Source organism: Calonectris borealis, chromosome 11 (genome assembly GCF_964195595.1).
Source record: "Calonectris borealis chromosome 11, bCalBor7.hap1.2, whole genome shotgun sequence".
NCBI lineage: Eukaryota > Metazoa > Chordata > Aves > Procellariiformes > Procellariidae > Calonectris > Calonectris borealis.
Window position 1 is genome coordinate 1,858,987 of NC_134322.1, and position 23,661 is coordinate 1,882,647.

The 23,661-nt window shown below is 53.0% G+C and overlaps 3 protein-coding genes across 8 annotated transcripts in view; 2 read left to right on the forward strand and 1 right to left on the reverse strand.

The window, feature by feature from the left end:
- The window catches only part of ITGA11 (integrin subunit alpha 11), a 44,388-nt gene extending 43,018 nt beyond the window's left edge, over positions 1-1,370 (forward strand). The window contains exons 30-31 of the mRNA XM_075159555.1: positions 149-262; positions 528-1,370. Coding sequence (XP_075015656.1) covers positions 149-262; positions 528-605 — 192 coding nt within the window. The 3' untranslated portion in view covers positions 606-1,370. The remainder of the gene's footprint in view (positions 1-148; positions 263-527) is intronic.
- Positions 1,371-6,926: 5,556 nt separating this feature from the next.
- FEM1B (fem-1 homolog B) lies at positions 6,927-11,883 on the reverse strand. The gene is made up of 2 exons (XM_075159707.1): positions 11,447-11,883; positions 6,927-8,811 (listed from the first exon to the last, which is right to left on the reverse strand). The coding sequence occupies exons 1-2, from the start codon at positions 11,692-11,694 to the stop codon at positions 7,176-7,178; spliced, it is 1,884 nt and encodes a 627-aa protein (XP_075015808.1). The 5' UTR covers positions 11,695-11,883; the 3' UTR covers positions 6,927-7,175.
- Positions 11,884-13,196: 1,313 nt separating this feature from the next.
- CLN6 (CLN6 transmembrane ER protein) lies at positions 13,197-22,604 on the forward strand. 6 transcript variants are annotated; one of them, XM_075159711.1, is made up of 8 exons: positions 13,197-13,320; positions 13,377-13,635; positions 15,848-15,962; positions 16,736-16,834; positions 19,025-19,213; positions 19,326-19,381; positions 20,832-20,954; positions 22,221-22,604. In XM_075159711.1, the coding sequence occupies exons 2-8, from the start codon at positions 13,457-13,459 to the stop codon at positions 22,507-22,509; spliced, it is 1,050 nt and encodes a 349-aa protein (XP_075015812.1). In that variant the 5' UTR covers positions 13,197-13,320; positions 13,377-13,456; the 3' UTR covers positions 22,510-22,604. The 6 variants fall into 6 exon arrangements, with proteins under 6 accessions (XP_075015812.1, XP_075015813.1, XP_075015810.1 ...); XM_075159712.1 differs by having other exon boundaries at positions 13,197-13,294; positions 13,394-13,635; XM_075159709.1 differs by having other exon boundaries at positions 13,202-13,294.
- Positions 22,605-23,661: the final 1,057 nt, after the last annotated feature.

Here is a 23,661-nt window from a genome sequence, read left to right on the forward strand (position 1 = left end):
GGGTGGGCATCCTCCCCAGCAGCTCCAGCACCCTCCCAAAGGGAGGGGATGCTCAGCACCCCCGCCATCGTGCCGTCCCCCCCATCCCCTGCCCACCCAGCTCTTGCACCCAGCGGCAGCAGCGTATTTTGATGCTCTTTCCTTGCAGATAACGTTTGAAATCTCCAAGCCAGAGGAGTCGCAGATTCCCATCTGGATCATCCTGGGGAGCACGTTAGGAGGTCTCCTGCTCCTGGCCCTGCTCGTCCTCGCGCTCTGGAAGGTGAGCAGCCCGTAAGCCGTGCCCACTGGGGGCTCGGTGGAGACCCCCATGCATGGAGGGACCCCCAGCTCCGTGTCCACAGCCCCACGAGCCCCCGGGCACCGCCGGGAATTGCAAAAAAGCTCCTCTAACCTCTTTCCGCTTCCATATTATTTATATTCAGGGTTTAAACCTCCTGGCAATATCCCGTTAAAAGACAGACTCTTCCCAGCAGTCAGCTGAAGTAATGGTGGGGTTTTCTTTTGTTTCTCTTTAATCCCTACAGCTTGGATTTTTTAAAAGCGGGAGCCGCAGGCGAGCGGCGGAGCGGGAGCGGGAGCGGAGCACCCAGGGGCTGGAGTGATGCTGCCGGGGCTCCCCCTCCGCACCCCCTCCCAGCCCCTCGCCAGTTACCGAGCAGAGGTTCGCCTCGATGCCGAGGGATTTGGGTGCTGAGCTCGGGTTTGCATCGAGACGAGAGTACAACCCTTTGTGTGAAATCACCTAAACAGGTCAAAAAGGCAAAAAAAACCCCCAAACCCTACACATACCAAAATCCCCAACCCCTACTCGCGGCCCCGCGCCGCAGCGAGAGGAGCTTCAAACTGGGTTTGCAATGAGGGGCCCCCGAAGCAACGTGCCCATAACTTGAGGCAAACTACAGGGCTGCAAAAAAATCTTTAAAAAAATAATATCCTTAAAAAATGAGGATTGCTCATTCCCGTGGCTGAGCTGTAGCAAACCCCCAGGCTTTGCTGGCCGCGGCTCTCAAACTGCGTTGCATTCGTTAACCGGAGCAATTGGGTGGAGAGTTTAATTTGCCTTCTTCTTAATGCACTGAATACAAATGATAGCAAATTAAAGCACCTTAATGCAAATCTCCAGTGTCCAGCTGTACATAGTTATTTTAAAAATATTTACCTGTTTAAGCAAAGAAGAAAAAAAATAAATCAAAAAATTAAAAAAAAAAAAAATCAAAAACCAGTTTGAAGCGTTTTCTACAAACTGAGCAGTTTTGAAGAGCTTGTGTCCAGCCAGGGGCCGCACGTGTATTATAATTGTACATACTTGGTGTCATGCGAAACCGGATGATCGGTGCTGTTTGACAATGCATAACAGAATTATTTATGCTAATATTAATTTTATGGATGAAAAGAAAGCATATGTCCGCTGGATGTGTAATGAAGTTTGTCAAATACTGTCCTAGTATTTTTTAAGGATTAAAAATACAGTATTTTAAAAATGAACAGCCTCTACTCCCCTTCTGTGCTAGCCCGCTTCCCCGGCTCGGCTCACACCCTCTGGGACGCAGCGGAGGAGGACGGGGCTCAGACTTTTTCTCCACTTACTTATTTTGGGATGGAAGTTCTTCTGCAGCCTGTTTTTAAAGGGATGCTGTCAGGTGGGACGAGCGGCCGGGGGTGCAGCCCCAGCGCCCTTGTGAGCCCGGAGGAAGACTTGCTGCAGAATCAGCCCCGTGCGTTGTATAAAATGGGGGGGAAAAATCTGATTTTTCATTGCTAGCATCCTCACCTTGAGCAGGAGCTGTTAATGCCAGAGTTTGTGGCCGATTCGGGTCTCGGCTGTCCTGGGGGGCCCGGCTGGGGTGCAGGGCTACCCCGGAGAGCTGAAACCCTGGTGCAGGTACCAGGGGGGGTGCCTGGGGCTCCGTGAGTCCAGGGCAACACTGGCACTGCCAGCGCTCCCACGGCCCCAAAAAGGCCGAAGTTTGCAGATTTAGTTTTTCTCCCTCTTCACGCTCAACCAATTTTCCTCACTGCTGTTGAAAGCACACCGGAGGACTACTGACAGCGTCTTTCCAACCTTTTATTGCTAGGGAAAAAATAAATAATTGCTTTTCAAGGCTTTGCCCAAAAGCATCTCCACCCTTGGGGCTGTGAAAACAGCAGCAGCTTGTCTCCCCCTGAGCCCCGGCACAGTCCCCCCCCCCGGTACCTGCAGCACCGGCTGCAAGGAAAAGGGCTGGAGGTCAGCAAGGGCTGGGCAGGGTCCTTCAGCAGGGGGTCCCCAGGGACGTGGGGGTGGTGTCCCCCCGCTGTTGTCTGGCTCCAGAACCGGCATACACGCGTGTATGTATATATTTTTTATGTACTCTATATATATATGTCTGTGTGTATATATATCCTCCAGCTTTGGGTAACCATGCTCACAGATGGTGCACCAGCTTGGGAGCTTGTGTATATGTGTGTATGTTTACATATTTGTGTTTGCGTGTGAATGTGTATCTATGTATATGTGTGTAGTGTATGTATGTGTGTGGTAGATGTATATGTGTGTGCGTATTTGAGAGCAAGAGCATCTCCAGCGTCCAGCTTTGGGAAGCTGTGCTTCCAGGGGACACTGTGCACCAGCTAGGATCTCTGTGTGTATGTATGTATATGTGTGTGTGTGTGAGTGTGTATACGTGTGTGTATATGTATGTGTGTGTATACAAAAAAAATGTGTCTGTATATGCATATAGGCATTAGATGCTTATATGCTTATGTATGTGTGTGTATATATAAAAAAAAGTGTGTCTGTATATGCATATAGGCATTATATGTGTGCATGTGTATGTGTGCTTATATACGTATACATCTCTCTATACTGTCCACGTACACGTACCTCCTGCCCAGCAGCGTCCCAGGGCCCGGAGCAGCGGCTGTCACCCGCCGGCACCCGGTGCCTGGCCCCGGCCCGTACCTGCGCCGCAGCCGGAGGGCTGGCGTGCCGCAGCCGCTCCGTGCGCTCGCGGGAAGGGAAGCAGCTGCACTCCCATTCCCGTTCAGCCAAAACCCCCCCGAACACAATTCCACTCTCTCTCTCTGCAGCGCAGGGGCTCGGGGTGCCCGGGGAGGACGCCCTGCCGCGGGCTGCTGCTTCCCTAAACCGGGCACCAAAGCCTCAGCGCGTCTCTGACAACGCGAAGAGGGTTCGTCACTCCTGAGAACTTGGTTAAAGCTACTTACGCCGACAGCTTTTAACTCCAAACAGCGCAGGCAAAGCGTCGAGCTGCTCCGCACAGTGACGTTGGCTCACAAACTGACGCTCACGCGGCGGGGACCGGAGCACACGGGCACCGCTGGCACGGGGCTCCAGGCGGGGGGTCCCCCCAGAGCCACGTCTGCGGGGCCACCGCTCCCCGCCGGGCGGGCGCAGGGCTCCGTGCAGCAGCGACAGGGCTGGCCTGCAATCCCTGCCAAGCACAAAACTTGAGCCCCGTTGCTGGAAAAAACTGAGTGACTTGTTTTCAGAAGACAGTTTTCTGTACTTGAAGCCAAGCGCTTCCCCCGCTCGCTGATGCTGAGGCTCCGGGGTAGAGCTGAGCAGTGGTTGCCTCCACGGCGAAGATGTAGAAACCTATGGAATAAATGTGGAAAAACAGATTTTTCACACAGCTGCGTGATGCCAGAACCAGCTAGGGCTCTGGTCACCACCCAAGGACCATGGTATGAGCGTAGCCCACCCAAAGATGAGCGGGTGAAATGCCAGCTGCAGCTCTCTCCCTGTGCGGTGGCACTGCCCTTCGGCTTGGGAACGCGCCTCCCCAAGCGCATCCCTCCGGAGAGAGGGACCGAGACGCCGGCAAGCGGAGCCGAGGGTTTGCTCAGCATCCCGCTGAGCGCCGGCTGGCCTCGGCAAGGTATATTTTTAAAAGCGGGTCCGCTCTCCAACAGCAGCTCTGCACTGAGCCAGCTCTGTAACGAAGAGACCACCACCTCGGGGCACGCACCCCTCGGCCCCCAGGCTCTTTTTCCCAGCGAAAGGAGCGCCTGGGGGGGTTGCACGGATATTTTCAAGAGCTTTAAATAACTCCCACAAAGAGAGCAAGCGCACTCTTTCAGGTTTCAATGCTTGAAAAAGTAATTTCCAGACTAAGGAGAGGGAAGGTCCCGGGACACCAAGAGCCGTGACGGACTTTGCTGCACCCACAGGCATGCAGAAACAGGCACCCACCGTTTTTTTCCAACCCTTTGGCCAAGAGCTTTTACTGCCATAGCGAAGGCGGCGGAACAGCACGTGCACGATGCCACCTTCCCGGGCTGCAGACAGGCAGGAACCCGTCTTCATCAGGAACCGGGACAAGGACCAGGGACCACACCTGAGACAGGAGCACTTCAGCATCAGCTGCTCCCTCCGTAGCACGGACCTTCCCCCTCTTTATAAAGTGCTTTGCAATCTACTGACAAGAGGTTTTATTGCTGCTTCTGGGTAACAGCATCCTCTCTCTTCAGGTCTTCACATACTGAAATCATCCCAGGAACGGCACGAACAAAGCAGAACCTCAGCAAATATCCTGCAACGGAGCCAAGAGTGGGAAAGGATCAGAACAAAGCTTCGGGAAGGGCGGAAGAAGCAGCTTTTCCACAAGATCGTTTGGTGTAACATTCTTTTCTTATTAAAAAAGCAGACTTGTGGGAGGAGCAGCTTCCTTCACCGTGTTATTACTGACAGGTATTTCAAGCATGCACGTTTGTTCCAAGAACGGTTTTATACAGGTATTTCACAAGACACAACACTCAGATTACTTCACGTCAGAAACAGGTCCTGAGAACAAAAAAAACAGTGCAAGGAAATGCTGTCTTAACCAATGATGCAGCAACTTGTAACGATTTCCAATCCAGAAAGCTTTGTTATGCAGCAAGCAGTATGAGCTGCTGAAAGGGTTCAGCCCTCCCCCCTCCTCCCCCCACTCTCAGGTCAGACTCCAGCACCACCGACTCTCAATTTTAACTCCATGCACATCACGAATTATGAATGTGCAAGCGTAAAAAGGAACAGCAAGGCATCAGAGCATGTGGCACTGTATAACAGACTTTTTTTCTCTAAGACCGATTCATATATTGGTTAATTTTAACTGAGTCAGCCACCAGCAGCTTTACTAGCTAAATAATAATCGTCTGGTGCGTGTTCTCAAGTTGTTTGAGTTTCAGGTTCAAAGCTTTACCAGTAACGGACACAATCCCAACACGGGAGGCTAAAAGCATTCCCCAGTTCTCCCGATGAGCCACAGCGACTTACACATTTTTTTTTTTGCATTTCCAACAGCCAGGCTAAAAATCGCCACTGTAAATTCTCAGCAAAATACAAAACTGCAGCTTTCCCAATGACTTCAGACAAATACGTCTCGGCAGGCAGGAGGAAGACATTTAGGGTAACGATTTACAGAACACCGATACCTTCCCAACCGTCTGACAACATCCACTTGTTGCATTAAGGCCCCGGGTGGCTAAAACACATCGGCTTTGCCATGTTTTTTTAAATGCGGTAGTCCAACCTACCTGAGGTATGACGGACACAGTTTTCATTGTAGGAGCTAGCTTCCAGCAGAGTAAAGCTTGCAGCTCGGAAGACGCGGTATTTCTACAGCTTTTCCCTTTAAGGAGACACAGCAGCCAGCGCTTACGGTACCATACAATCTAAGCAATGCTATTCTGCTTGGCATTAGACAAAAATTAAGAGTTACAAGCTAATTCCACATTCAATGTTTATTTATTTGTAATACAAATAGAAATGTGTGCCCAAATCTCGCCTTAAAGTTCTACCCAGATTGTTTAAAAAAAACCTACAGAACATTCTTTCATCATCTGACAGTTAAAAAGCTGCATTTAAAATAAACAGGGTTTTCAGTAGCCTGTCAAAACAAGTGACATTTTACTGTCGGAGTATCTGCATCTTCTACCAAGGAGAAGTACTTTCTCAAGCAACAGCATTATTATACAATCAGTTGCTTATCATAAAAGATCTTATGATAGGACAATTTTTTAAAAATCAGTTTTATTAGAGATTTTCGTAATGAAAGGAGTAAAAATCATGAAAAATCCTCAAGTCCAATTAGGGAGGCACAGACTCCACGCTTATCGGAAAAGCCCGTTTCAAGCAGTATCCCGCTCCAAAGGAAGACTCTCTTTGGCGACAGACTACTCCGTTAGGAAGATACAGCATTTGGAATCCAAGAGTGCAGTTTTACATACTTTGAGTCAAAAAGGTGCATGTCAATCATTGAAACAACAAAAAACAAGTTAGAAGCATTTTGAAATGTTGGGACACACACAAACACAAATACCCTATAAATTTTCTAGGTATCCATGCATGATCTTTATATATGAGCCACTCAGCTACATAAAAAGAAACCATGACTCCGTTTCATTTCGGTCAATGTGCAAGTTCCTTTTTCAAAAGTTATTCAATACTTACTGTAGTAGTGTAAATGGAGAGCTTGATGTTCCAACTATTATTAGATGAACATACCATAGCTGAATTTAAACCTGTATTTCCTAACAGAGCATTCCATACGTCTGTAGCTGTTGATAACTGCTGTTCAAAATTTAATTTAAAAAAAAATAAAATTTTAAAATGTTACCAACATCTTCAGCATTAACTGAAAGGCATAAAAAGATGGTGAGGTACGAGAGCAATGGACTGCTCTGTATGTCGAGACTTCACTTTTAACCAACTACCACATAATTTCCAATTGTTCTTTCCCACCTCACTCCAAGAAGTTTTAAAATTTGCAAAGCTACAGCCTCGGTAGCGCGGTGACACAGGCTTTCAGAGGTGCCTTTGTAAATAACTACCTAGAGCATTCGGCTGCAAATCCTAAGTGGAGATGTGTACTGGAAACAAAACATTCTGCGCAAGTTACACTGGGATTCTTTTCATTTTGTTTATAAAAAACAAGAGAGAAGGAAGCAATTCTTTTAATCAAAAGAAATGACCAAAATCTCAAACATCAGATTTGACTACAGGAAAACCATGTGGCTTTTTTCCCCACCCCCCAAGATCTGCATGAGAACTGAGGCTGCAGACTGAACCCAGAGGAACCCCAAAATCAAAAGAATAGAGAAAAACAACTCCATGTATACACATGTATTCTGCTGTCTGCAATTGATGTCATCCCGGGATAGCACCACCACGAAAGATTTTACGTAGCCTAGTGAAACTTCACAAATTCTTCCAGAGTTCTGGGGATCTGGTTTTGGTAGCTGATGTTATAGATCCGTACTGCTCGGGCAGCCAGGCACTTGAGACTCAGCTTCATTTGAGTTTTAAGGAGTATTTCAGACACCCCTGTCGTACTTTTATCAAGAGGGGTTTTCTTCTGCTTATTCGTCATGTCTGTATGAGCACCAGCCTCCACCAGGCTAATGATGATGGAATGCAATGTCAAGAAGTCACTGATGGGCCGGTGGTATTGGACAATGATGTGGAGCGGACTATTTCCTTCGTTGTCCACAGCGTTCACGTCAGCACCACAATCTAGCAAGAGTTTTGTGACGAGCGCGTTAGGAAAGCTGCAGACATCATTCGTGTGGAAGTCGTCGACCGGAGTACTGGAATTGACAGCGTGATGCAGCAAACTAGAGCCATCCCGAGTTCTGGGATCGAGGTGAATCAGGTTATAAATCTGCTTGTTGATTCGTGACTGATCCTCTTCACTGCACTGGGTCTTGGTAGAGATGCAGACTAAGTAGAGAAAGGTAAAAATGTTGCATTCGTAGTTGTCCATGGCTGTGTGGATGTCAGAGTCTTGGGTGGTTTTGATCCGGGACATGCCTTGTTCTATTTCCAAGACGCTGCACCTCAGAACGCTCTCGATGTCCTTGGCTTTAACAGGCTCGTTTAAGTGTATCATCTGAGAAAAGACTTGAGCAAACCTCAGGAGGTCCTTATGAGTGTTCCTGTTGCCTTTTTGCCTTAGATGCAAGGCATGGAGCCATAGCTTGATACACTGTTCAAACTCCATGTTGTCTGCATAAACAGCCCCCCGGTAAATAATGGGATGAGAAACATCGATATTGTCCGAGCCCAGAATTCTTTCTCGTACAATGAGGCCTTCCATGTGAAGGGCATCTCTGTCCTGCCTAATAGACTCTAATTCCTGAGGAGTCCTGCATTCAGTCCTGTTTCCATAAGCTTCGATTTGTGGAAGAACTTCTTTTTCAATTATATTCTCGCTGTCTCGGTACCTCTCCAGCATCGCTAAATATAAATAGTGGTAAGTCTTCATTATATCATAGTTTTCTCTGTCATTTGCAAATGAGGCACCCAGAAGCTCCAGAGCTTCAATCCGGCTTCTCCTATCGCAGTCGGCGTGAGCAAGCAGCAGCTCTACAACATCGGCCTTGCAGCTCTCGGCAGCGACTTTCAGCGGAGTCATCCCGTGGCCGTTCACCATCATCGCCGCCTTCCACTTGACCAGCTCCCTCACGATTTCCAAGTGGCCGGCTTCGGCCGCAAAGTGCAACGCCGTGGCACCGCAGTGGGCTTTGGCGTTGGGATCGGCATGCTGCTCGAGGAGGTACCTCACCACGTCCGTGTGGCCTTTGTAAGCCGCAATCATAAGGCAAGTGTTGTCGTACTTGTTGGCGATGCTGATGTTGGCATTGTTTTCTACCAGGTATTTCACAATGTCCAGTCTGCCATCGAAACACGCAGCCCGCAGGGGGGTCGAATTGGTCACGGTAGTGTGATTCACATTGGCGCCGTGACTCACCAGCAATTTGACCACTTCAAAGTGGCCGGCTCCTGCTGCACACCAGAGAGCTGTGGCTCCGTCGATGACAAAGCTAAAGACGTAAAGACAGAGACAAGCAGTTAAACCGACGCTCTTCCAAAAGCACCCTTCAGAGGCAGCCGAGCAGTATGCAACAGGCACGTACATACCCAGCCGCTAAAAGGCATTTTATAACCAGCCTATTTTTGTCCTTGATGGAACTTACCAGATTAGCCAAGGTGGAAGAATGAGAGACTTATCAAGCACACAGACCTCCCGAAGGAAGAAGCGTTAGAAGTTTAAACTTCAAAGCAGCCAGGGGATTTAGCCACATTTTGCACTAGTACTTCCCGGGCTGCTTTGAAGATCCTACCTGCGAGCTCCAGCCCTCAGCCTACGGAGGTCTCGGGAGGAATAGTTACAAGAATTACCGCTTCTCTGATGCCTTGTGCCAGAAACTGACACGTTAAAGAAAGAGAAAACTTCAAATTGACATATTGACACAAAACACCAAACTCAGACACGAATAACAGTATAGCTATACAATACACCGGCCCTGGCAGCAAAGCTGGCTTAAGAATTTCATCGTTTCATTTCACTTCACAATTCATTTCACTTGTTCTCTCTCCCTGAGCTGCAAAATTGCCACCGCCTTCTGCTGCGCCGGTACTTCTTGTTCGAGAGACCGCACCGTAAACCAGACAACACTCTGGTTACACAAATGGAACTCCAGGAACAAAATAAAATCTAAAAAAGCAGAAGTTCTTCTGAGCTGGACTGTTTCAGAGATCTGTTTTACGTCACGGCCTTGTAGACCATGACGTAAATCAGCTTGCTGGCACTCGTAAATGAAGGGACAGTTAACTTTCGCAAAGCATCACAGTTTCTTAAGCTGTTTTCATTCCCAAATCCAGCACGTTCTGTAAGTACAAAGATAAAGGCTGATGTCCTTTCCATTCCCCTGATTTTTTAAGTAGCACTTTAACATAGAAACAGGCGGGGTTCACACCGCAGTTAAGACACACTCAAGGCACATCCCAAATCACAGAGGAGGGAGAAATACCTTATTTCCATATATCCAGACAGTCACATTTCCCAAAGGTAAAATATCATAAGACACCCACTTAATTTTAGCAGCGATTTTTATCATTTTATTAAGCTCTCACATAGCTCAACAGGAATAGCTGTGTGGCTGTTTGTAAATCCAACACCTCTGGATAACATCTCAGAGGCCATGTAAGGGCTCTGGCATGCAGAGATGCCTACACCTTTATCACAGTAAGAAGTTCCTTATTTTGTAAATAACCACATTAAAATACTTCTATATTAAAACAGGAGGGAAGTCAGGACCTAGGATTTGTTAATGAACACGAGGTAATTTACTGGTGCACTACAAATATATATTCACAAGTGAAAAGCTCGGAGCCCAAACAAGCGGCGCTGCCGTGCCACCTTATCTCAAGAAGAAGGAACGCGGGATCACATGCCTCCTCTCTGCTCGCCAGGCTGACTCCCACTGTGCCCATTGTGTCTCAGACAACACCTCCTTTAATCTGTACCAGGCAGAGGCTCTGGCAAGCAGATCACCATCCCATCAAGGCACGGCACGAGAAAATTCAGCAGCAGAGGGGGGCTGACAGCCCTTCCTACCGCTTTCTGTCAACAGAGGCCCTTCCTTTAACTGGATTTGGGGCAGACCTCACCCTAGGTATTCTCAACCAGTTTTTGCTTGTAAAAAAAAGGGCTGGAAGAGAAGAGGAAGAAAGAAAAAAAACCAAACCACACGGGGAAGTCGGTTCCTCCCCCTTCATTCATCACGTAAGAACCAAGCCAGCCTTTCCCCGGGCCAGGTGGAGCTGCACAGGCATAACTCCAGCTCATCAAGTAGGAGCCAGATGAAAGATATCAGCGGGGACCCGTTCCGATCCCTCTCGCTCAGTATCTGATGCGAGCTCTCCTCTCTCTGCAAGCTACCTGCAAAACCTGAAGCTGTTCAAAAGACCAATCTCCCTTCGCCATTAGTCAGCCTTAGGTTTAAGACTGATACAGGGGCAAGAAACTTCATGAACGCTCTGGGAGATTTTAAAAACGTTCCTCCTTCCTTCCCTGCCCAGGGACCACGCTCCTGCAAATCACTGCCAGGCTTCTCCCCGAACAGCAGCATCAACGCCGCTGCCCCGGCCGGGTCCCAGCTGAGGGCCAGGCCCCCCCTTCCCTCCCTTTCTGTCCTAAAATCTCACGCTTCCCTCCCGTGCGTTGGCTCCCTGCAGCAAGGAAGGGAGGTTCCTTGAGATGTCTGGGCTGGATGCTGAAAAACCCTCAATTTGAGTAAACAAAGGCCTGGCTCCCGGTGCGCAGGTACCACCCTACCCTGCCCCGACGCCTGCCGTCACCGGCGGCAGCGAGCGATCTCACGGAAAAGGCCGTTTTGGCAGAGCGGCAGAGAACACGAGGTGACCTGCTCGCCGAGGGGAAACGCGATGACGAGCTCTCTCGGCTGCGGCGAGTATCGGTCTACAGCGCCAGGTGGGAGATCTCAGAAGGGCAAAAGCATTTACAGCTCATCAGGCGTCGTGCGGGGGATCTCAATCAGCACAAGCATTTTTCTGCCTAACGAAGCGACCTTCCCAACACCGTCTGGGCCCGGTGCCCCTGCGCCGGTACCGACACCGACTCCTGGCTTGCGGGTGGCAGCGCGCTCTACGTACCCGTCGAAGCGGACCGTGCCGGTCTGCTGGGTCTGCACGCGGTAGTGCTCGAGGAGCAGGCGGACCACCTTGGCGTGGCCGTTGCGGGCGGCGATGATGAGCGGGGTGGAGCGCTGCCCGCCGTGCTGGCTGACGTAGCCCAGCAGGTACTTGATGTCGCTCTCCGAGCGGTTGAGGAGCAGCGCGGCCAGGGTCAGCACTCGCCCCTCGCTCGCCGCCTTGTACACGTACCCGGCCAGGCCCTCCATCGCCGCCGCCTCCTCCTCCCGACTGCGGCCCCGACGACCCGGCCGGCCCCGCTCGGGCCTGCCGGCCTGCCCCGCCGCCGGGGCGGCCTCTCCCTCCGCCTCCTCCTCCGTCCTGCCTCGGTGCCCGGCGGGGGGCACATGCGGCCCCCTCGGGGCCGGCCGCCCCCCGGGCCCGGCCAGCCCGTCCGGGCCGGCGGCGTGGCGGGGCAGCCCCAGCGCCCGCCGCCGCCTCACCCGCCCCGCGAGCCCCCTCCGCCCGCCCCGGGCCCGCGGCCCATCCCCGGCGCCGCCGCGCAGCTGACCCGGTCCGCGGCGCCGCAGCGGGGACGCGAACCCGCGGCCCGGCCGCCGGCCCCGCCCTACGGGGGGGCCCGGAGAGCGGCCGCGCGGGGACCGGGCCGGGCGCCGCTCCGCCAGCCGCAGGGGGCCGCGCCGCGCCGCGCGCGGGGCACCGCTACGGGTCGCCGGAAGGGCCCTGCCGGGCGCGCGGCGGGCACGGGCGTCCGCCGCCGCTCCGCCCCCACCGCCGACTCCGGAAGCGAAACCGGAAGCGCCGCGCCCTTTCCCGCTTCCCACCGGCAACCGGCGGCAGCGCACGGACGTTCCGGGTCGCGGGCGGCACACGGCCCCGGGGCGGCACGAGGCGGCTCCCTTCCCCCGGGCGCCCCGGGGCTGCCCGCCCGCCCCCGGGGCCGCCTGTCCCGCTGTCCGGCCGGAGGCCGCACGGCCCCCCATGGCCTGCCCTCCTCGGGCGGCCTGGCACTGGGCCGGGCCCTCCCGGCTCTGGTTCGGCTGGGTTGGGTTGGGTTGGGTTGGGCTGGGTTCAGTTGGGCTGGGTTGGGTTGGATTGGATTGGGTTGGGTTGGGTTGGGTTGGGTTGGGTTGGGTTGGTTGGGTTCAGCTGGCCTGGGCTGAGTTGATTCTGGTTCAGTTGGATGGGGTTGGGTTGGGTCTGGTTCAGTTGGATTGGGTTGGGTAGGATAGGGTTGAGTTGGGTTGATTTGTGTCGGGTTTGGTTCAGTTTGTTGTTTTTTTTTAAAGAAGGGACCAGCAGCTTTCATCGCCTCGGCCATGCTCCACCCCAAGCAGCCTGCCGTGCCCAGTCTCAGCACATGCAGCAGCTTCATCCTTGGTTTCAGGGACGCCATTACCACCTTGCTGCACGTGTATCGGCTTAACCGAGAGCTAAATGCAACCCACTGCTTGGCAACCCACCCTTCCTCTCTGCAAATCATCTCCCAGAGACCCTCAGGAGGTGCCCCACGCCGTCACCAGTTACCTGAGACCGACAAAGGCTGCAGTAAGCAACGTGATACACAACCTGCGCTGCTGTCTGTTGCGTGCCGTTGTTTTCAAGGGGATACGGTATCAGCCGTATTAATAGTTAATTTAAAATCATGCAACTGGAGCCGCTGCTCTTTGTGGAAAGTTTCGTGCAGGCCGGGCCGTGCATTATGCATGGCAGCAGCGGCCCAGCTGCCCAGCCGGCATCGCCCAAAGGAGCCCTGGAGAGGCAAGAGGGAGGCGAGTCAGGCTGCGGTCAGCTCTACGGTGTTCAGTCAAGGAGGATCAGCTTTTAACAGCCACGTACGTGTGTAAGGTACAGCGCGACAAGCAGGGTTCATGGTAAGTTTAAGTGGAACCTGTCTCCATTACCTCAATGATCTCCTCCACTTTTCAAGGATTTCTTTTTTTCCAGCAAAAGCTGTGGGTGCCACTGGTGTTCCCTCGTGGGTTAGCATGAACGACACAGAGAGGCTGCATGAGGAGGCTCCGATGCTGCCACCATCCCTCCTGGCAGCACGACCGAGCAGAGAGACCGAGGTCTCTGTTCTGCAGCTTCTTGGAGCCTCATCGACTTCGGTGTGTCCAGCTCACTGTGGTCTGGACCACAGTTCCTCAGCGGAAAGCGATGGCCCAGCTTCAAGTGATTATCCCCAGGTACCACCTCAACAGCGTAGATGTGCACAGCCAGAGACACAAACGTTACTGCAGAGCTCCCAGCTCAAAGCCGATCCCGTAAGCCCCTGAGCTCCACCGTGGGCGACGTCAGAGTCCCCTGGAGCAGGGTCTCTGAGAAGGGTTTCAGTGCGTGAAACCACCCAGTCCATTCAATGCCCGTTTCCCCTGAGCAGCAGCACACCTTAAGCTGTATCTCCACTTGAGGAGCTCTGCGTGTTTCACATGCGGATGCATCTCCCGATTTAGACCCTAAACTGCAAGTCCCAGGGGGTGCAAATCCTTCCCTGCCTCCCACTTTTACTGCCCGTGAGTCGTCCCGACCTGATGGCATTTATCCGAGCAAGATGGGGGAGAGGGAACAGAGCGCAGCATCCGTGTCTCCCGACTTATCAGAGTAATAATGTCCAATTGCTTTACACCATGTGGGTGCAGAACACAAATTATTTCGTCCCAGGGTGATGGAGACGAGACCTGCCACACGTAGTCATTTGCTCGTGGCCATAAGCCAAGTCTGTGGCAGAGCCACGCTGTGCTCCACCACCTTATTTCCATTAAACCTCGGGCTTAAAACGACACAGTGATTGCCTGGGACAGTCTGTGTTTTCCGTGTGGTTCTCTCCCAGCCTTTTCCCACCCCTGAACCTGGTTTTCTTGGCCAGGTGGGTGTACTCGGGGCCAGGAGCTTTTCATCTAAAGAGGAATTCAGGAGCTAAAGGTCGTCTTTCTCCTTTTCCTCCGTTTTAAAAACAGCAAAGGTGTCCACTGGGGCTTCGGAGAGGGAAAGCAAATACAATAAGCTGCCTGGGTTTTGTACGGGGAGAGCACGGCGAGGGGAAGGCCGGGCTGGGCTGGGCCGGGCTGAGCTGAGCTCAGGCAGGCCGAGCCGAGCCGAGCCGAGCCGGGCCGGGCCGGGCCGAGCCGAGCCGGGCCGGGCCGCCCCCGCCCCGCGGTCCCCCGCCCCCGGCCGGGGCGGTCCCGGGGCCACCGGCCGCGCAGCCGCCGCTCGTCCCCCGGCGCCGAGGCGGGGCCCGGGCGGAGCCGCGCCGGGACGAGCGGGGCCGGGGCCGGGAGCAGCCGGGCCGGGCCGGGCGGGCACATGCAGGGCGCGGCGCGGCGGCGGCCGTTCCCGGCGGCGGCCCCGGGCTCCCCCCAGCCCGCCGGGCCGCTCTACCCGGGCAGGTGAGCGGCGGGGCCGGGGGCGGCGGGGAGGGGGCGCGGGAACCCCCCCTCCCCGTTCGCCGGGGGTCCCCAACCCATCCAGCCCCCCCGGCTCATCCCGCCCCAAGCTCCCCCAGCCCCATCCAGCCCCCCGGCTCATCCCGTGTCCCCGGCCCCATCCGGGGCACCAGCACCCCATCCGGGGGTGTCCAGGGTATCCCGGAGGGTAGGGGGTCCCCCAGGCTCGTGTAGGGTTCCCCCGCTCGGCCACGGCACCGCAGCCTTGTCCAGGGCATCCTGGCTTACCTGGGTTACCCCAGCTGGCCCAGGGTTTGCTTCCAGGGAGCCGCAGCTCTCCCGGCTCATCCAGGGCACCCCGACTTGTCCAGGGTACCACCATCCTCTTCCTCCATCCATCGGGTTTGGACCGTAGGCTCAGGTAGCGCAAGCTCGTGGCTGATCTGGCTGGCGCCGTTCTGGTCTCGGCATCACAGGAGAGCGATTCATCCGCTTTTCCCGTAGGGAGGTGAAGGTCCGGTGGTGCCGGAGGGTTATTTGGTGGAAAGACTTCAGGGGGGTTGGATCAGGCCTTGCTCTGCAGGGGCAGAGTGGAAGATGAAGGTGATGGTGCGTCCAGAGCATCCCTGTGCTTGAGTACTGCCAGGCGTCGACGCGTTTTTAGCGTTCAGCAGAAGTGCCATGGGAGTTGAATTTTGCTTTGTCATGCAAAAGTTAAAAATAGTTGCACTTAATTCAGCACTTAAGCTGTTCATCCTGCTTTTGTGCTCACTTCTCAGCCGGGAAGAGCCTTCTTACCGGGATGTGCCAGTTTTTATTAACAACGCTTTGCCTTTCTGTACTGCCTCCTCCTCTCTTTGGCCTCTCAACTTCGTTGTTATTCCACAGATCCCAAAGCCCGGCAACGCACCGGCAGCCAGGGAAGCACAGGTTGGGGTGGGGATGCAGAGTCTGCTCCCTGCCTCCTTGGAAACGTATGACGTAAGGCTGACACTGTCACTTCTGTCATCTCCAGGCATGGAGCGGTCAAGAACGAGGACACCTTCAAGACCTCCCCCTTTCATTTTGATCTGTGGTTCTACTTCACTCTGCAGAACTGGGTGCTGGACTTCGGGCGTCCCATTGCGATGGTGAGTGTGGCAGAGGCAGGCCCGCTGCTCTGCTTGCAATCAGCTAATTTAGGGTGGAGGACAGGGGGGCAGAGCCGAGGTGGTCCCCTGTAGACCCATGGGCTGTTTTCTACACCAAAGGGATGCCCTTGAGGAGCTGTCCTTGAGACGAGGACTGCTGCGATGTACTGGTGTGAGTAACTGGTACCAAGCGTGTTGCTCCAAGTCAGGGGGAAGGTATCTGGGAAACTTGTTCCACGTCATCTCTCCCACGACTTTATGTTTTCGTAACAAAAGTTACCTGGCGAGGTTCCTGCTGCTCTTCCCCGTACCTTGCCTGTATCTCCAGAGCTTGGGCCTCCTGCTCTCCCAAAAGTGCAGGCAGAAGTGGCCATTACCCTCAAATGTAATTTTTTATTGCTGGCATCTGCACGTGGCAGAGGGTTAACGGAGATCCGATCCACTGCTGCAGGACTCCCAAATGCCTTGCTCGCTCGCTTGGCCACGCAATTTCACGGCATCGGCTTTGGGCAGCGCTGCAGGAGTGAGTGGCTGAGATGTAAATACGCTATGCATTTAGAACTCGCCTCCAGATTGCGCTTTTAGGGATGCTTGCTGGAAGAAGAGCTGCCCAACTCCGTTACTAACAGCTACGTGAAGTCAAGCTGACAATTTGCAAGCAACAGCAGTCCGAAGCAAGGATTTTCTCTCTCCCTGTCTTTCAGCCGGTGACAGGGCTGTAATCACGAGCTGGGTGGTGAGGATATACTGATGTGCTTTTCCCCCCCCTTCAGATAATCCTGCCTTTGGAATGGTTTCCGCTGAACAAACCAAGTGCTGGAGATTATTTCCACATGGCTTACAACGTTATCACACCATTTCTTCTGCTAAAGGTAAACCTCGAGGTGCAGGTGTTACTTTTTTTTCAATATTACCGGTTGTAAAAACAGGGCAAACAATACAGTTTTGTAAAGGCTAAGAGTTTGTTAGGAATTTGTTGAACAAGTGTTGGTTATTCACAAACTCCTGCCAGTGAGCCGGCCCTACCGTACGTTAGAGGTTTGCCACTCCAGAAAGAATTTGCGATGCCACCTTTTAAAGAGTAAGGCAGGGACCGTCTTAATACCACTCGGTTTCCTGCATATGCAAAGCAAATCGCTTTTCCCTGGGAACTCCGGATTCAGGAGGAGTCAGAGCCCTTCTCCCTGGCTGGGCCAAAGCGTATTTTTGAGACAACATCTGTCCGTGACTTAAGAGACCTTACGAGACAGCTGGAACTATAGTAGATTTTCTAAATTGTTCAGAGCTTAATTACACTTGCTCTTCAACATTAGAATTGTATCTTTAGCTTGAATTTATCTTGCTTCAGCTGCCAGCCACTGGATCGTGTGAACCATTTGTGAGGTTAAAGACTGTCGTATCATTAGAAATCTTTTATTAAATACTTAGCAGCCAGAAGATACGAGAAAGCAATTATAAATATATTTTAATTGAATTATGTCCTAAGATGTAAATGATTCTCTCTCTCCTGAGTCTGTCTGGGAGATTTTAAATGCTGGCGTGGCCAAAAAGGAATATTCAGGCTACAGCCCTTTGGGGGATGTGAAAGCTCTGAAGCTCGGTCGGACCTGATACAGTCTGACACAGCTGATTTCTGCAGGCTGGGTACTCATCGGGTTAAAATTTGCTGTCTTGGACTTCCCTGGCAGCACACATGAAGGGTTGGTCCACATAAAAAATCTGTTTGTTATTCAGGGTGCATTTCTTTTGCCCAGTGTCCCCCTGAAGGACGTGTCCCACCGTCCTTTTCCGTCAGATGAGAGCTTTCCTGGACCTTTTGCTCTCCTCGTCCTCTCTGACTCCTCTGATGTTCATACAGCAGTTACAGAGAAAGGGAAAGTTAAGCCTCAAAATTAAATACAAATAAGGAGCTTTTCACTGTTTATGAATTGCTGCAAAGCTGATTTGGCAGCAGGGAGACAGGAGGCGAAGGTGGCCCCAGCTGATCCTCGGGCTGGGCTGATGCATCCCCCTGACCCAGGGCCAGCTTGGCATTCCCTCCAAAGCCTGAACTACTTGAGCTGGGATTTAAGTCTTTCAAGGTCTTCCCCACTTTGCGAGCTGAGAGGGGAGCTCCTTTCTGGAGAGAAGCTCCTGCTCCTCGTCCCCGGCCGGGCTTGCCGGAGCTCGCCCCAGGCTCTGAGTAACGCCAGGCTCCCCGCCAGCCTCACGTGCCTCCACCCAGACCTGAGCAGACCATGAGATGGTACTGGGAGAGCTCATCGCTAAAGCTGGTGTTCAAAAGGTTGCCTCAACCGGTTTTGCTGGTAATTAGATATTTCTAGATACGGGTTTAAATGCAGCTTCCTCTTCAGAAGCAAATAGAGAGGTGAGTCCGATTCCATTAGGAAGAAAGGGGAAAAAAAAAACCAAACAGGTCAACAAGAGTCCTCTGAAAATCATCCAGCGGAGAATGACAAAGGAGCAAGCGTCTCTCAGGGCAGTGAAGTGCGGTGCTCAGCGGGGTGCTGCTGGAGGCTCTCCCTGCCACTGGAGGGCACAGGCAGCCTTGCAGATCTGCTCAGCAGAGGAAGCAGCTGCCTTTTTGTTTCTCATTCATCGGTTTTGATCACGTCTGGTGAAGAAATTGCCTTAAGTACTGTATTAGGAGTACTGGATCACTGATTCGGTCTAAGCATTGACTCAGGTTAAGGGTGTTGCTTTGCAGAAAGGTTTAACCAGGGCAAAAAATGTGGTTTTATTGTTGCAAACAGGGATGAAGTGTGTACTCAAACCTGAAAACCACGCAGGCTGGTGGAAACGTGTCTGAGATGTGTTTAGGGAAAGCAGCTGCAATCAGGGAAGTTTGTTCTGGTGCGGTCGCGCTGTTTCCCCGGGGGGACGGTGGTGTTTTTCCGGGCAGGGTGCCGGCCATCGCAGGCAGCAGCACAACCTGCAGCTTTCTGCAAGCCCCTGCTTGGGTTTAGATGATTTTTGCAAAGCACCGTAAAGTCGGAGAGGGCAGAACTTGTCGCGTGTCTCTGCTGGTACCTCCGCGCTGTTCAGGACGTCTCTGTTTTTAGCTCATCGAGAGATCCCCCAAGACCTTACCAAGATCAATGGTCTACGTCAGCATCATCATGTTTGTCATGGGAGCCAGCATCCACTTGGTCGGAGACTCCGTAAACCATCGCCTGATTTTCAGTGGCTACCAGCACCATCTGTCTGTAAGAGAGAATCCCATCATCAAGAACCTGAAGCCTGAGACACTGGTAAAGAAGCTGGTTTTTATACAAGCACTTAAAAAAAACCCAAACTGCTTCTTGTTATTTAATAGCGTCCTGTTCCCTCTGCCCTTTTAAATCTCTTCTCGTTGCATTGCAGATTGATTCCTTTGAGCTGCTGTACTACTACGATGAATATTTAGGTCATTCCATGTGGTAAGCAATTTACAGTCTATCTAGCGGCCTCGGAACGTAATACAAGGAAGGGCAGATCTGATCTGATCGTAGCTTAATATGTAAAAAAATAAAACACAGCTGATGAGAGCTGGCAGGGGATAATGTTTTCATAGCCAGTGTGATTACAGCGGATCTCTCCCTTGGAAAATCGCCCATTCCCCCTAGTTTTGTCTCTGTCTCAGTGATATTTCTAGGACGTGGCAGTTGTTTGACAGCCATAAGGGCCAGAGGAACAGCGCATCTGTTCTCGCCCCTCGGCCACCTCCCACGGGATACCCGGGTGAAGGGAGAAGTTACAGCGCAGGTCTGAGGGCTCCGCAGACTCCTTGGCTGTCACCACCCGTGGTTTTGCTCCTCTGGAAGTTGACCCCCAAACAAGCCGTCTCGTTCGCCCTTTGCTCGCACCCCTCCTTTACCGTGCATCCCTTTAGTGACCCCGGCCAGAGGGAAGGCTTGCTCGCGTAGCCAGACCAGTGCCGCCCAGTAACAGAGACCGTTTGGCCATGGTGGTCCAGGGAGCTCAGCTGGGGTCTGATTTCAGCGCTGTCACCCCAAGCTGACCCTAGAAATGCTTGTTCCAGCTGGACGGGCTGCTTCATCCAGCGTGGCTGCGCTTGCTGACCCAGGGGCTGGCAATGCTGGTAGCGGCAGGTCCCCGCAGCACCCTCCTGCCCGCATGAGCAGCACCCGCTGCTGCAGACATGTCCTGCTGCTCTGCCTGTGCCAAGACCCCAGAAAGGACCGTCTGGCCCTTTATCTGCTGCCAGATAATCCTGAGACCTCCCTCAACACAAGGGAAAGCTCTTCCCCCATCGGGCTTTCCCGGTTTATTTGCTTGATTGCTGTGAAGCAAGCAAATCCCATTCTTTTAAATAAAAAAGGGCTTTGTTAGGTTGTTGAAATCCTGGTCCACGTCCTGCTTTCTTGCAGGACAGAACACAACGCTCTTAAACAGCCTCTTAGAGGCTGGGAGTGTAACAAATGCAATTGTTCGACAGGGCACCTGAGCCCAGCGTTTGACCTAATCAGCAAACTTGAGCTTTTCCTGCGAGAGTCCCCGGAGTCTCGTTATCCGCAGGAGCTCTCGGGACATACAATAGCCCTGCACCAGGCACCGCCAGCCCTTCGTCTGTCGTATGGACGCAGCGGTAACCTCGTAACAAGAGCTGTGATGCTGGCAGAGAGGTGATGCCCTGACTGGCGCCGTGGGACCCCACGGAGTGGGACCCCGCACCGCAGTTACCCACTGCTTCACCTGCCCGAGCACGTGTGGCCGGAGCGGGCTGGGTGGCCTCCGCTTCTGCTCGTTCACCAAATTAAAATTCACTGGCTCAGCATAGGAATTGCCTATGTGCATGGTTTGGATTTGGGGGGGTTTAAGCACCTTCCAGGGTCACACCACCACCCAGGGTGTTGTTTCTGTTTGCAGGTACATCCCTTTTTTCCTGATACTGTTTATATATTTCACCGGCTGCTTCACTCCTGTTGAAGAGGAGAGCAGGATGCCAGTGCCTGCCTTGCTTCTGATGGGGCCCAGCAGCCTTTATTACTGGTAAGTGGCTTCTGTCCGCTCTGGGTGGGCGAGGGACGAAGAGGGAGTACCGCAGGCAGCCCTGCAGTGTGCAGGCAGTGGCTTTCCATTCCCCAGGGCAGAACTTGCAGCTTCTGCTCTGCAGGTCTGGAAAATCAAATCAAATCTGGTTGAAATTTGCAGCCGCTTCAGCCTTTGCAAGCTGGGACAACTTCAGGGTCACTCATCAGCACCCCTGTCCCTGCTCGGGGTGTTTCTTCAACCACGCTGTTGGTCGTATTGTTATTGCTGGAGCTCCGGCTTCCAGCCTCCATGGTACGTGCTGTCTGCCCCTTCAAAGGCTGCCCTGCGCTGCGCTGTTAGACAATTCCTCGACGACTTTGGGGTGGTCACCCAGCACCTGCAGCGCATCCGCCTGGTGTCAGGCCGTTGGTGGCAATGGGGATGCTCTTACCAGTTGTCCAGGGATTCTACACAGAGCCCAGGCCGCCTGCGTGATGCTCAGATGCTGCCTCCTCGGCTCGCCCTGCGGGTCCAAATAGCCTTTTGAGAGAGGTCTTATTTATTTCCCATTTTCATTAGCCTCATCTTCCCAAACGGTTTCCCTGATGGCAGCCAAACAACTTTTCATTCATCTTCAGAGATGATGTTCTCTCTTGCCCGTGGCTTTGCCCCCTGCTGAGACTGTTTTTATACAGTAAATTAATTTTTGATAGTCAAAATCATCAGGAAGATTTGGTCAGTCCCCAGTTACCCCGTTACACTTCCTTTAAATATATCAGCGTGAATCTCTGCAGTTCGTGTGCTAGTGATTTAAGAACCAGGGAGTGCAACTCCTGATTTAAGAACCGGGGAGTGCAATTCCTCCTCCCCCTGCTAACACCCGTTCAGGACTGGCCACTGCCAGATACAGCACAGGGGGAGCAGGGGATTTTTGGGCTAAATGAGCACAACATCCCCGGGTCGGAGCCAGAGCCTGGCTTTGGTTCTGCCTTTAAGCATCCCATTCACAAACTGAGCCCAGCACCTTTCAAATCCCATACTGGGCACGCATTTCTTTACCCGTTCTCCTAATGAAGCCCATAGCTCAGTTGTTAAATTACCGATAAGAAACGTGAAAACAAATCACAGCTTAAAAGCTGGCAGTGGAAAGCAGCACAGCTTCGTTTGTCTGGATGTAGAGCAGGGGGAAGGGGCAGACGTTACCCCAGGTGAAGCTGGACGCGCCGGGGGCTGCTGTCGCTCAGCGCTTCCCCCGGGGCACTAACAGGTGTTTCTGCTTTGTAGGTATCTCGTGACGGAGGGTCAGATTTTCATCCTCTACATTTTCACCTTCTTTGCCATGATGGCTTTGGTGATGCACCAGAAACGCAAAGGACTCGTCCTGGACAGCAATGGGCTTTTTCTCTTCTATTCCTTCATCATAACGCTGGTCCTCATCGCTGTTTGGGTGGTTTGGCTGTGGAATGACAAAATTCTCAGGAAGAAGTACCCTGGCGTGATCTATATCCCTGAGCCATGGGCATTTTACACCCTGCACATGAACAACCTCCATGCAGCAAAGGAAAGTTTATAAGTTTTGATATTTTAGAGTGATTCGAAGAAAAGAAAAAAAAAAAATCTAGTTTTTCTAATGTAGATGTATTTCAAATAAATTCCTGACCAACATTAGCTGCAAGACGTATCGTATGTTAACGAGACCTGGCTAGGGAGGGGGTGTTCGAACAAAAGGGAAGAATAGTCTTTGCGATTTAACGCTTTGAAGCCGGGGCCGTGGCAGGGCTGTCTCCCCGGCTCTGCACCGGCCAGCCCTCCCAATTGCACAGCTCCACGCTGGACTTCTTCGGGTGCTTAGGGGACAGCACCAAACCCCGCCCGTACCGGAGCTGGGGCGCAGCATCCCAGCCGCTGGCGAACCCCCATCCCACCGCAACCGGAGAGCATCCCGGCCTTCAACGGGAGCGGTTTGCCGGGAAGTCGGCGCGCTCTCGCCTTCCCCGTGTCTGGGCACAGGGGGGTCCATCCGCTCCTCCCACGCTGCTCCCAGCCGAGCAAACATGCCGGGAAGGGCTGAGCCGCTCTACCTTGGATCTGCCCGGCGGCTCCGCTGGCTGTGCCTCCCCGGGGAGCCCTCCCGGGGCCCCGGCTGTCAGCGCCGGGGTTAAGCCCTCGCTACCGAGCGCAGGCGCGGTGCGGGAAGGGCCTGGCTGGCGGCAGAAGGGCCAATTCCCCACGAACGCAGCCCGAAAGGAGCATCGGGTGGGGGTGAGCTCCAGCGTCGGCCCCGCTCGTGTGGGGTCTGCGCCGCCGGCAGCTTCTGCTCGCGCTCACCCCTTCTCCAGCCTCAGGTGATGGAGCTGAGCTCCTGCAACTCCAGCTGCATCCCTGCGATGGTTTATGTCTATAAAATTTGTATTAGAGCCCTGTGCGACGGAATCCAAGTGGTAGAAGAAAAAAAGCTATCAGCGAAACATACTGAATAAAAACATTTGGTAAAAGCTGAGCGACTCACATTGCTTCCTGAAGCAGCTCTGTTCTTTGAAGGGAGAATCTTTATCCCACGAGATTTAAGGATCCTGAACGTGTCATTGTAACAGGGCAGGGTCTGCCCTGGGAAGGGTCTGGTCCATGTGGTCACTACGGCCACTAAATATTTTGTTCTCGGGTCTAGAGCTCAGCCACAGCCTGGCATCAGGGACTTCACCCCCCGCACACGCGCTAGCCCTGC

Excerpts from the sequence above, each read along its gene's own strand:
- FEM1B (XM_075159707.1), bottom strand. The coding sequence starts at position 11,694 with ATGGAGGGCCTGGCCGGGTACGTGTACAAGGCGGCGAGCGAGGGGCGA. Across the intron at positions 8,812-11,446 it reads GGCACGGTCCGCTTCGACGG|CTTTGTCATCGACGGAGCCA; the intron begins GTACGTAGAGCG and ends TTACGTCTTTAG.
- CLN6 (XM_075159711.1), top strand. The coding sequence starts at position 13,457 with ATGAGGAGGCTCCGATGCTGCCACCATCCCTCCTGGCAGCACGACCGA. Across the intron at positions 13,636-15,847 it reads CTTCAAGTGATTATCCCCAG|GCATGGAGCGGTCAAGAACG; the intron begins GTACCACCTCAA and ends TGTCATCTCCAG. Across the intron at positions 19,214-19,325 it reads ACCTGAAGCCTGAGACACTG|ATTGATTCCTTTGAGCTGCT; the intron begins GTAAAGAAGCTG and ends GTTGCATTGCAG.